Source organism: Bipolaris zeicola (genome assembly GCF_000523435.1).
Source record: "Bipolaris zeicola 26-R-13 unplaced genomic scaffold scaffold_184, whole genome shotgun sequence".
Lineage (NCBI taxonomy): Eukaryota > Fungi > Ascomycota > Dothideomycetes > Pleosporales > Pleosporaceae > Bipolaris > Bipolaris zeicola.
Window position 1 is genome coordinate 40,911 of NW_006912233.1, and position 11,857 is coordinate 52,767.

The 11,857-nt window shown below is 49.0% G+C and overlaps 5 protein-coding genes across 5 annotated transcripts; 2 read left to right on the top strand and 3 right to left on the bottom strand.

Annotated features, from left to right (window-relative positions):
- Positions 1 to 770: 770 nt before the first annotated feature.
- On the bottom strand, positions 771 to 3,410 carry COCCADRAFT_29061 (uncharacterized protein; the record flags this gene model as incomplete). The annotated part of the gene is made up of 3 exons (XM_007717543.1): positions 771 to 967; positions 1,028 to 2,736; positions 2,785 to 3,410. 3 exons carry the CDS (start codon positions 3,408 to 3,410, stop codon positions 771 to 773), a joined length of 2,532 nt encoding a protein of 843 aa, XP_007715733.1.
- Positions 3,411 to 4,260: 850 nt separating this feature from the next.
- COCCADRAFT_29062 (uncharacterized protein) lies at positions 4,261 to 5,089 on the top strand (the record flags this gene model as incomplete). The annotated part of the gene is made up of 5 exons (XM_007717544.1): positions 4,261 to 4,311; positions 4,445 to 4,660; positions 4,744 to 4,807; positions 4,858 to 4,915; positions 4,963 to 5,089. 5 exons carry the CDS (start codon positions 4,261 to 4,263, stop codon positions 5,087 to 5,089), a joined length of 516 nt encoding a protein of 171 aa, XP_007715734.1.
- A 3,093-nt stretch (positions 5,090 to 8,182) lies between these two features.
- Positions 8,183 to 9,380, top strand: COCCADRAFT_7920 (uncharacterized protein; the record flags this gene model as incomplete). Its single annotated transcript, XM_007717538.1, has 3 exons — positions 8,183 to 8,737; positions 8,797 to 8,864; positions 8,912 to 9,380. The coding sequence occupies 3 exons, from the start codon at positions 8,183 to 8,185 to the stop codon at positions 9,378 to 9,380; spliced, it is 1,092 nt and encodes a 363-aa protein (XP_007715728.1).
- A 1,210-nt stretch (positions 9,381 to 10,590) lies between these two features.
- On the bottom strand, positions 10,591 to 11,225 carry COCCADRAFT_29064 (uncharacterized protein; the record flags this gene model as incomplete). Its single annotated transcript, XM_007717545.1, has 3 exons — positions 10,591 to 10,760; positions 10,823 to 10,951; positions 11,057 to 11,225. The coding sequence occupies 3 exons, from the start codon at positions 11,223 to 11,225 to the stop codon at positions 10,591 to 10,593; spliced, it is 468 nt and encodes a 155-aa protein (XP_007715735.1).
- A 45-nt stretch (positions 11,226 to 11,270) lies between these two features.
- On the bottom strand, positions 11,271 to 11,438 carry COCCADRAFT_105148 (uncharacterized protein; the record flags this gene model as incomplete). The annotated part of the gene is made up of 1 exon (XM_007717558.1): positions 11,271 to 11,438. A coding segment is annotated over one exon (168 nt), but the record flags the coding sequence as incomplete, so codon positions are not given.
- Positions 11,439 to 11,857: the final 419 nt, after the last annotated feature.

Below are 11,857 nucleotides of genomic sequence, written 5' to 3' on the forward strand. Positions count from 1 at the left end.
CGACTTCTCCGCAATCTATTCAACCTCCATGCCAAGTGCCTGAGCACCAACATCCGGATCATGAGACCTGCAAGCGTATGGTAGAGCCAGCTGGTCATCAGCAGAGAAAAGGTGATGACGGGCCATGTCCGCAGGGCCCCTTTCGTTCTTGAGATTCAACATTGAGCGAGGTCAGCAGACTCTACCAGCTCATTGCGAGACTCAAGGAGGGGTAGTGATTGCCAGCAGCCGGGTGCCGATATTGACTGTAAGTAGCAAGGTCAGGAGGTTGCGTACACTAGTTAGTGTAACAATGCAGGTCATTGGTGTAGGTTGTTTTGCGAGGAAGAAGATGGTGGGGTAGGAGGTGAGTGGTATGCCCGAATCGCAGTGTGACGGATTACCTACTGGTATTTTCAGCACACTAGCGTTGGTGTTTGAGAGACACAAGACGAGAATTACGGCCAATAAGGCGACAGGACAGAAAGCTCAATTCAAATGTTTGCAAAGAACAACAAAGTGCTGTATCTGACACCCAATCCAAGCCATAAAGGCGGTATATCCCAAAAACGCCGTGTTAGTGCAACCCGAACAAACTCCCAAGGGCAACAACACCAGCCCCGCAACCTCGTGAGCACCGACCGTGAGGCATCATCTCGACCCTAGTATAGTAATTACGAAAGAATAACAGGCCGTGAACAGGCACGATATATCGTGAGTCGTGACTTTCAGAGACTTCGTGAAAGCATAAGCGAAAAGGATCAAGAAGACTGAAAGGAATAATGACCAGACTAGCTGACGCTCTGCGAGAGAGCAGAAGAGAGATGGGACGCAAATTTGGCGTCAATACCGTCCTCCTGACCACCTAGGCCAAGGCCTATACCACTGTCGTCGTGGTTCGACTCTTGTTGTGACGGGTTCAAATTGTAATCGTAACTAAAGCTCATGTTATACTGTGATGACTGTTGAGTAAAGCGTCCAGTATTGACTGATGATCTTACGTTAGTCAACTACCATGTAAGCCCGTGTTGTGAATGAAGAGACTCACCTTCCTGGTTAGATCCGGTATCCTGGATAGTTACATGACTAGTGGTCGACATGAACGACTGGTCAGGGCCAAAGTCGGCCTCAAGGCTACTGTAACGGCTATCATTGTTACTGCCGCTGCCACCGTTGGTCATGCCCGCGTTGAGCGGGTCACCCATCACAGGAGAGTAATTCGAAGACGTCCAGTCTGGCGGTGAGTGGCCCAAGAAACCTCCTATAGATGCCAGCCATTGTGCCATTTCATCTACGAATACCTTGGTGAGCCACCATCCTTGGAAACTGATTCCATTCTCTACTGTGATTTCTCTTAGCGCTGCAGAACCGAGTGCGCTGATACAATGCATAATAGTCCGCGCGTGTGCGCCAGGGAAGCGTGAAGGTAGTCGAGTTAGGAATGCTGCGATGCGATCAATGACCGACTCAGATGGATCTGCGGGTGGGTCGGGGTATGCTGCTCGATGTATCGTCCCAGAAGGTAACTGGATCTCTTGTGGAAGCGGGCCCAACATTGACCGGATCTCGGTTGTAAGAATATTGTACACTTCTTCGTGCGCGCATGAAGCAGGCAACTCGTTCGCAACGATGCGCTTGATGTTCACGTGCTGGAGCCAATCGGCGTACATGTGAGTCCGATGGCTCTCCGCTGTAAGCATGACGGCTGCTGCGTGTGCTGCTGAGTTGACGCGGAGCATCTGTCGTAGTAGGTGAGCGAACAATGTAGCGGGTTCCAGTTTTGCCTCAAGCACGTGGACTGGTAAGGACATGAACTTGGCAGCAATGTGCGCATGAAGTGTCTTCGCGACATTGTCAAGAAACTTCAAAACTGGCGGCGGTGCTACTTGGAGCGTCAGCTGAGAGACGTTCCGAATCATCTTCTGATACATCATCCAGTCACACTCTCTAATCCATGGCGCTAGCTCTGGTGTTGCAAACAACTTCTGCACTGGCACAGTCAAAGTACCGTGGAAAGTGCCAAACAAGCGAAAAAACTGTTTCTCCTTGCAGTATCGTACAGAGTCCACTAGTGAGACGACATGTGAGCGGTACATAGCGACCAGGTTGTCAGCAGAGTCAGGGTCGGTACGGGCTGGCAGATATGGCTTGATATCCGGCAATTCGACGACAAACGCATCTGGGGCCTCAAGAATGTCCGGCGTGGGAAACTTGAGCTCGTGTTCGTATGAGGATTTTGTGCGGGACTGCGATGGTTGGAAATGCGACGAATAGATATCGGTGAATAGCACACCGCGTGATGAGGTCGGAGTATAAAAGGTGTTGTGAGACTCTGCCCTTGGTTCTCGAGGAGGAAACTGTGAGTTGTCTGCAGGGAGACGTGGGATGGCGCTGGTTTTCGTTAGTACGTGTCTTTGGAAAGGATGCAAGTGGGGCGCATACTCGAGGTTGAGTCTGGGAGTGCCAGAAGTTTGACGCTTCATAGCATGATGCGCAGCAGCACCAGTGCTAGGCCGGCGCGCCTCGTCGCCATCGCCTCCATCGTTGATAAGCTCCAGATCGACATAGTGGTACTTGGACTCTCCACGAACACCGAGACGCCTAGTTTGGATACCGGGAAAGATGACACGAACAAGCTTTCCGAAGGAGGCCGGGTTGAGGGGAATGACGCGATCGGTGCCGCAGCGTTCTGCGTACTTGGAGTAGACGCGGTTGCGTGGGACAGACGTCTTTGCGACGCGACAAACTGACTGCAGCCTGTAAACTGTTAGCATATGAGAAACCCGAAGGCATCATGGCACTCACCACAGCATGGCGAACAGCTGCTTCGATTTCTCTGATTTGGACGTCCGATCATTCTGGATGACCTCGGCCGCAACGTCCTTCAAATTACGACCCTCATTCTGGTTCAGCAACTGGCGCAACTCCTTGTCGTTGGTCGCCGCTCCCGAAGTGGAGGCCCTCTTCTTCTTGTCTTCGTTGTCCACCGACGGAGCCATGAAGCTGTGTTGCTGTGAATGCTGCGAGTGTTGCGAAAGCTGCGAAAGCTGCGAAAGTTGCGATTGCTGTGGGAGGGGGTTGTGGTAGCTGTGGTGATCTGTTTGCGCAGGCTGCCCATTTGGTTGAGGCTGATTCGTGGTTGAGTCGGCCGGGTAACCGAGGTACTGCTGGACGCTTTCCAGGCTCATATTGATGAGGTGGTCCTGCGCGCTGACCTGCTGGGCAGCTTGGATTAGTGCAGGCTGCAAAGCTTCACTCGTCGTGAAGGGTGCGTGGTACTGCGGCTGCTGGGGAAATTGGGCGGCCCGAGATTGCTGCGGTTGTTGAAATTGCTCAAACGAATGGACGCTTGTCGTCGACGCGCGCGAGGGCGGGCGGTTACTCCGGGTAGACATTGATGTGTTTGAACGTGACCGGCGGATATCGGTCATGATATGGGTGCCAGTAGTGGCTGATGGTTTCTCTGTTTACACCAAAACAATGGGACAGCAACGGCGTTAAGGGGGCGACAACACGGTCAAACGGGTACCCAAGGCTAGGGATAAGTCGACAGAGATATATAATGGGCGCGTCGAAGCTATAGATGAATGTTGTAGACGTGTAGGCCGGGCTGTGCGTGTGTGTTTCGATGCTACTGGGCTTGTTTGTTGTCGGTCCTGTGACCTGGCCGACACGCGGATGCGTCAGGTAAGATGGCAAAGACGCGAAGGAGATGCTCCAGAAAGAATGGCCAGCTCCAAAAAGCGTCGTCGGCGCTGTCGGTTCCCCTCGGACGGGTTTGTTGTGGGATGGGGTTTTTCGATGTTTACGCTTTCGACTGAACTTGGTCGCATCTGCGGCAACGGACTGGCCGGCGCGCATGGACCAGCGGCATCACATGACCATCGTCATAACACACTACTATGCAATCTTACTACCACTATTATGTCGTCGCCCAGAAACAGTAGGGAAATGCCATTTGGCCAAGGATGCACGTTGTATTGCAAACACCGCGTCTGGCCTCGATGCAGCATTGCGCGCACGTACTGTGCTCGATGCATCTGCTGCGGGTCAAACTGCTGCCATTCGGCTGGCTTGTGAAAGGCGGTGACGTATTTAGCGATGACGAGCCCACTTGCCTCCATCCCACAATCGTCCCGGCTCCGCGTTCCCACTCTTCCTTTCCAAAGAACACCTTTCCAACCCGCTTCCTACTGAGCAATCCTGTCCTTTACATTCCTAACCTCTCTCACCACAAATTTCCCTATACAGATTCCACTCGACATCTAACCACCCTTCACCATGTCTGTCCAGGATAGAGCCCAGGCCCAGCTGTCACAGCTCGACAAGGAGGTAAGCCCCCCGCTCGCTTCAGTCGGATGACACATTGCCAAAATACACCCTCTTTTTTCTCCTGCCCGGCCTTGACGACAGGTTGTGCGGCTCGAAATCCCAAGCAACGCGTACTGATGATGTGGTGTTCTAGTTGTCCAAATACCCCGCCCTCAACAACTTTGAGAAGCAGACCTCCGTCCCCAAGGTCTACATGGTGCTCGGTCTTGCCGGACTCTACTTTTTCCTCATCTTCTTCAACATTGCCGGAGAATTCCTTGTCAACGTTGCCGGATTCATCATCCCAGGCTACTACTCCCTAGACGCCCTCTTCTCCGCAAGCAAGGTCGATGACACTCAGTGGCTCACAGTATGTACCCCGCCACGGTATTTGAAACCGGCTCCCCCCACAACACACGTGATAGCATCCAGACAGCTGACGCGCCTATTCAGTACTGGGTAACCTTTGCTTTCCTGACCGTTTTTGAGAGCGCCGTCAGTGCTAGCTACTGGTTCCGTAAGTATCCCAAATTGCCCCAAATGCGGCACGCCACTGACTCTGAGCAGCCTTCTACTACACCTTCAAGTTTGTCCTTGTTCTCTGGATGGCCCTGCCCCAGACTGCGTAAGTGACCTCAAGTAGACACTGGAACGCCATCTAACACATCGCAGTGGTGCCCAGCTAGTCTTCCGCTCCTTCATCCAGCCCGTCTTCTCCCGCTACTTCTCGCAGAGTGGCTCCACTGCCGCCGACCTCCGCGCCAAGGTCGACTCCGCCAGCAAGGCTCATGCCTCGTAAATTTGCTGTAGCCACACCACCTCTGGCAGTCGTATGAACAGGTCAATGCAAGCACGATGATGTCCAGGTAACGCCCTCTGCTGTGCGGGGGCTGGACAGACCGGAATTCTCGAGGCTTGGGGCCGTCGCGGCTTGGAATCGCAGTATGAATGAGAACATGCGGGTACGGACAATGTTCACAGAAGGAGTAGCATAGGAAGAAAGAGACTGGAATCCTTTCCTCCTATAATTACTCGTCCACGAAGCAACGGCTTGGGTAATAGATCGTTTTCTGTAGCAGAGGAGTTTGACAAGGTTGCCTGTGAGCAACAATTTGATGTACTAGAAGGGGCCCTGCCCTAGGCAAGCAACAATGACATTTATCCATGTATATTTTTGAAGTTACCTATGTCTGAGAAGCCAATGACCTCTCTCGGAGTGTTGGTTGACGATTAGAAACCTGAGGCTCTGAAAAATCTCTAATTGTACAACTGACAATTTCCCTACAATGTCAGTTGGCATGTTTCTTGGATACATCCGGCTAGTGAATCGTTTCTTCTACTAACAAAATTCATCTTAACAACCACCCCGCTGCACTTCCTCGTCGCCATACCCACCCCTACCTTCTCTTGCTGAGCCGGCTAACTAATCCTAGCTAGAGGATGGAGGTGGAGAATGGATAATTGAATAGACCCTGAGAGATTATTCCCGTAAACGCGTGGGACGGCTGGATGAAGGTGATCCGTGCACTCAAACACGGTGAATACGGTGGATTCGATGAATACAATAGCACCGGAAAAATCCCGATGATCATGGCACGCAGGATAATAAATTAAACAGTGCCTGTCAGCTCTTCGTAAAGTGCTAATCAGGATATGAATAAGTACCCGAACCCCAGCCATTTACAGCCGAAAAGTACCGTAGTCAAACGCAAGCTATGCGAAACGTGTTAGCTTACTAGGAGAAGAAAGAATATGAGCTTTGAAACTTGTAAATCATATTCTCAGATTCAAGTTCTCGTAGCTTATTCTCTTCGATTTCTCTGCAAGTTTGAACATTCTTCTTAAGCCGGCAAGGCCTAACCAGGGTAGCTTAAAATAGCGGGACCTTCGCTACACCTGTTATAAGAGCTTTGACGGACGGCTCACAACCCGGCATTACCCCCTGTCTTCTTCTAATCGTATTTTAACATGTAGTATGCTCTTATAGAGTGGGTCAAGTCTCGCTAAAGCATACAGAGTTGATTCTTCCTCCGCTACAGTTAATTTACACTGCCACATTGACGAAAGGACGCGGACAGACTCTACTACCCGAAAAGGTGCGAACAACCGGACAGAGCACTATGCCGTACTTATACCGTGATATGTTTCCAGAACGGACGAAAACTTGACCAGTGATGCAATATAAATACATGACTATATGAGATAAGCCCGTTGTTGTGGTACACTAAGGTTTCCTCATCTACCCGAACATCAAAATGGCTATTCGTTATATCTTTATAATAGCTAGTCTTATACTAGCCTTCGTTAAGATAAATGCTAAGAATTTGGCTTTAGGAAATTACGGATACATGCAGTTACGAAGATTCTTAAGCTCGAATCTAAGGGCTGGTAGCTCTGGTTAAGGGATGTAGAGGAGTGTATTTCTCTCATGTAGTAAAGCAAACAGTAACATTATTGTTCTTCACCGTTGAGAAGTCGTTGAGATAGTTTTGGCGGGAGAATTTAGCGTGAGCTTTGTCGTTTGTGTAATATCCCTGTACTATCACGGTCTTATACCTCGCCACGTGGTACTTGGCTAGTAACTGGAATACCCCCAGTCCTCTTCCAGAATCCCGAGAAATTCAATATATACCGCTGAGCACGCATGCGGGATGATCCTGTACAAGCGGACTTCAGCTTGGATTCGGACACGGGATGCATAGATGCCCTGGATACTTCTTTGCGGCTAACGAACTCAAAATCGCTCTATCTTATCTACTGTAAGACCACAACTGGGGGCAGTTAGTTTGATTAGACTTATGGGTCTTGCTTTTTGTAGTAAGGTTAGTATGGAGATCTTAAGAAGATTGTAGTAATGGAGTTAGTGTAACGTGACAGCTCGGCTCCACTGGGCTACACGACCCAAAAAGCTATGTAATGTACACGTGATGTCATTTGAGGCTAGGCTAATTAGGTCCATCTATAGGTGGTTGCCAACTACGGAACGCGCAACTCGACATTTCCGACCCCATCTTTTGTTCATAACCTCATACTCGATCCTCTCGTGTCACACTTGCATACATCGGGACTAAGGTCGTGCGAGGAAGCTTATACTCTGGTGACGCGTGGTTGTCTCGCCAGCAATCTTATCACATCACCATGCGCCGTTATGCAGAGACAACGACACTCGAACATGGCCTTCTAGGACCACTAGGATACTATACCGCGCCGAAGACTGGTTACACAAGTCTGCATAGCTGCCCGATACCAAGGTAGAGTGCCCAAGGTGAGAGCAGGCTGAGACTTTTTGGTCCAATGGAAAACGCCACAACTTATAAGCGAGTTGGTCCTTCAGCATACTGCGCCCCATACTTTGACACTGCAAATGCGTGTGGGTAGGTCTCTCATTGTGTGACACTAATTGGACCACTTATAAGTATGAACGTTGCATCCTATAGAATCTAGACACCGTCTCCACTAAGAGAACACCCGTTCACCCCGATCCGGACGCCGTCTATACGAGCTCGGGTCCGCTTGACCAAATTGGGACTCCGTGATATCGTCCAATCCTTCTCCAGACATCTGACGGATGCCTAGGAGTCACCTTGTTTATGCGACCACAACGGACGTTGTTCAGTCGCCACTCTACCTTACAATCTCCAGTTGTCTTTCAGACATTGCTGGCCAACCTTTTGTATGACATGTGAGTTTATGTATCCAACTACAACCACCTATACCAAGAAACAAGAGAATACAAAAGCGTAGACTTGTTGGTCTCAGACTACTACTTGAACGCTGATAAGGAGTGCGAAAGTCAGAAGGAGTCTGGAACAACAGCCTGTGTGATCGAGTATGTACTCACGGGTAACCGCCATTGTTGAGTCTAACGGCGAGTTTAGGCGGTGCATCAGTAATGGACCTCATCGATCGAGAGTATCCAACAAGCGACGACAAGCCTCCATGGTATGGTATGATATTCAAACAGTCAGTATATTCTGATGCCATGCTCGAAAGTCTCAAGAGGCGGTATCCGGAAGGTGCAAATCTGCGAGAGAGGAAGCATATGGCTGCCATTGATTTCCTACAACAAGAACTCAAGAATATGCAAGCAAGTGAAGCGGCTTTGATATCTAAAACCCGTCCAACAAACTTGATGCCTGAAGTAGCATCACACGATTGTCAACACCAGAGAACGGGATCACCGCCCTATTCGCCAACTGCTCAACTGTCACCTCCGAATATCACGGATGGATACCATGGTAGAAGAAGTCCTACAAACAAAGTATTCTTGGAACAGCCTCCAACCGTTCCAAGCAATGCTTCTGGACGAGAGATTGTTTTCAGTATTGCAAACAGACCCCTAGTGCAGCGCCAAAGGAGGAAGAAAATGACCGCATCAGAGAAGATCTCCTACAAGCAGATGAGGAAGATCGGCGCTTGCGATAGTTGCAAGCGCCAAAAAGCAAAAGTAGAAAGCCTGAATTCCTTATAAACAAGACTGGACTGTGCAAAGCTGATACGATGCAGTGCAGGCACGTTGGTGGTGAAAGAGACAGATACAGAGATTCTCGAGGCGCCAGTAGCACGCCACAAAGGTCAGTGACCTCAGGAATTGTTGAGCATATCTCACATAGAGTTCCAGAAATACTCGACCAATTTCCGACTCAGCAACACTAACAGCCAATGCAACGAACGAGCACAAACCGCAAGCTCAAGCTCCTCAGCACTTGCGAGAACTGTCATATGAGCTCAAACCCTCTCTTCAAACAGTGTCGATAGCAACGCCTGTCACTGTATCGGGGAGCCCAAGTCCACATTGGGCCCAAGATATGCAAGAGGGTGCACAGTCGGAGTTGTCTGGGTACGTACCTGCTCCAGCCACTTTAAATTCTTACAGTGCATACTCAAATGTTACATTTGAGAGCACTATTGATCCACAACTCCTGAAAATGGATTATCATGGCCCGGCTGTCTTCACCGAAGCGAGTGGCTTCTTTCCTATGTCTTTGACCCCCGGAACCACAACCTCTGGCAGTTTCTACTCCAAAAACACCCCAGAGTTTTGGAGCCCAGTGCAAGGATACCGCCCGGATGAGAATCCCCCAGGCTAAACAAATTTCAATTTCTCAACTAATCCATGGGTTTGGAAATGCATCATTCTCATGCATCGATAACTTGGTATAATTTCCATACTTTCAAAGCCACATTTGGACATGTTTTATAGTATCATCCGGAAGTCTCAACTGGATGTTCAAATGAAGCCATGGATCGAGCGACCGCCGGGATTTTCAGCAACATCCAAGGTTTGCAACTCTTTAGTCTTCTGCTAGTGTTTTCTCGTACGCTTTTCGTATGCTGCACTAGGAGAAGTTGCCACTCGTTCCATACCCACGGCATTAGGATGTCCTTGCCTACCGGTTATCATGGATTAGTCATAGTATCATCAACTACACGGGCGTTAAACATACAGACATGAGGATAGACCCTAGTGTACAAACGGGGCTCAGCAGCAGCAGCAAAGTAAGTTTTTCATCCTCACCTATTCCCCCTGCCCAACGCTACACGGTGACATTAAGGGTACATTGGTAGTACTAAGAACATTTCAAGGCTCCTGAACGAAAACCCACGTCACACATAACCTCTTTTCTTTCCTTTCATGGCCGTGTTATGGGCCATACATTCTTCTTATCAATGTACCGTTCAAGTCGTCTCCTTTTCTTTGCTTGCAGAATTTCTCCCTCCGTTAGTAGTGTCTTGCACTACTAATTCATTGGAATGTAATCCCTCTCGTGGCTGCCCGATGATTTCCACTCCGATACACTGGCCACATCATATGTTATCGCGCTGGATATTCTTGGTGGATCATCCAGCATTCGGTTCTCTTTTTTTCTCGTCTTCTTCTTTTCTTCAGGCCAACCTTTTGGTCTACATTTAGTTCTAAGATACACGTGGGTATCATAAAACGAACAGCTTTCTAATACGCCACTAAAATAGAGCGACATCACCGACCAGCCCTTTCAAGCGAGAACCATCGTTGCCGGTTAGTACGACCATGCCGACCCCTGCCACTGTGCAGACGGACACAATAACGTCAAATGCGGCATCAGCATCATGAAACGAACCATACGATACGATCCTTTTCATCAGAATCTACGACAAGACACATGACTTAACGACTTGACGCTTATGCTGGTTAGACTGGTACACTGATTTGTGAGGGTAATAGGCAGCGATAGGCACGTGGCTGAGATTAAATTGAGCTGATGGGTGGGCTGAGAGAGATGCAAATCTTTGGAATTAAGTTGTTCATTCAGTGTTTTCCTACATAACGAATATGCTCTTCTTTCGTAGGTCTTCGGTAGATAAAGAATGATAACCGATCTTTTGCATCGTGACCATGTGTACATGTTGTTGTGGATACGGAAAGACAGAGACGAAAAGCAAACGAGGCACGCTGGGACTACTGGCTCGACCAGGCAATGAATCTTGACCTAAGACACGACGTGTATAGCTGGTTAAACACACAGAAACTTTTTGTTTATCACTATTATACTTTTACTTGAGTAAGTACATCCCGTTAATCTGATAGTCGCCTTCTTCCACAATGTGATGACACCTAATCTGTCTTTGGTCGTGATAGAGATAAACACTAGCAATTGCCGGTTTCTGTGCTTGCATCCCACTGGGTGCAAAAGCAAGTAGGCAATGATCTAGACGAAAAACGTTAGCCCTAAAGCCGTCCGATACTACAACGCTACTAGTGACAATATTCCCCTCTATAACTTACCCTCCGAAGACTGTGTAAAGGAAGAAGTTATTGTCGGTCGGCTTCTGTCCAAGAAGTTTTCGGCATGCGGCTTTGCACTCGTCTTGGCTGTTTTGCTGCACACAGTACTGGTTGCCGTTGAAGAAAACACAGCCCGCAGCACCTTTGCGGAGACAGCTATCGTGGACATTAAAGCAGCACGAGCCGAGAACTACTATCTAGCGCGGTACTGCGGTTAAGAGGAGGACGGCCACAGTGGCGAGGAAAGTAAGCTTAGCCATTGTAGGAAAGAGGGAATGTTCGTTCCGGGTGACGGCGTGTCGTTTTTTCGTGACTGGAATGGCGTCACGGGTCGTGAATAGTTGGGTTTAGTGAGGAGATGGAATGGCGATGGCTGCCGATTGGAAGTGCAGGTCCATATACTTATATTACAGATATTTCTTCCTCACATACTAGTGCACTAGGTTAGCCTCTTGGGATACGCCTTGAGATCTAAGCATAAGCATCCAAGACGGATGCGAGTAGAAAAGACGCTCAGTGTTCACAACTAGAAAGATCGCGGTTTTGGCAATAAGTAGGGTCGAGAGTAACTAACGTGCTATATGAATGATGTGAAAGTTGGTCTACTTAGCACAGACCAGAGGCTATTCCCTAAACCTATGCCAAGAATTTTTGTGAATTAGAGATAAATTGAATTAGGTAACCTAGAAGCCAGCAAAGATAGCACTGTGTTACAAGCAACAAGCAGAAGGATCCTCTCCCTGGGTATGACGATGAATGGTTGGGAAACCACTGGGGATCCCAACGGGCATGATCATCGCG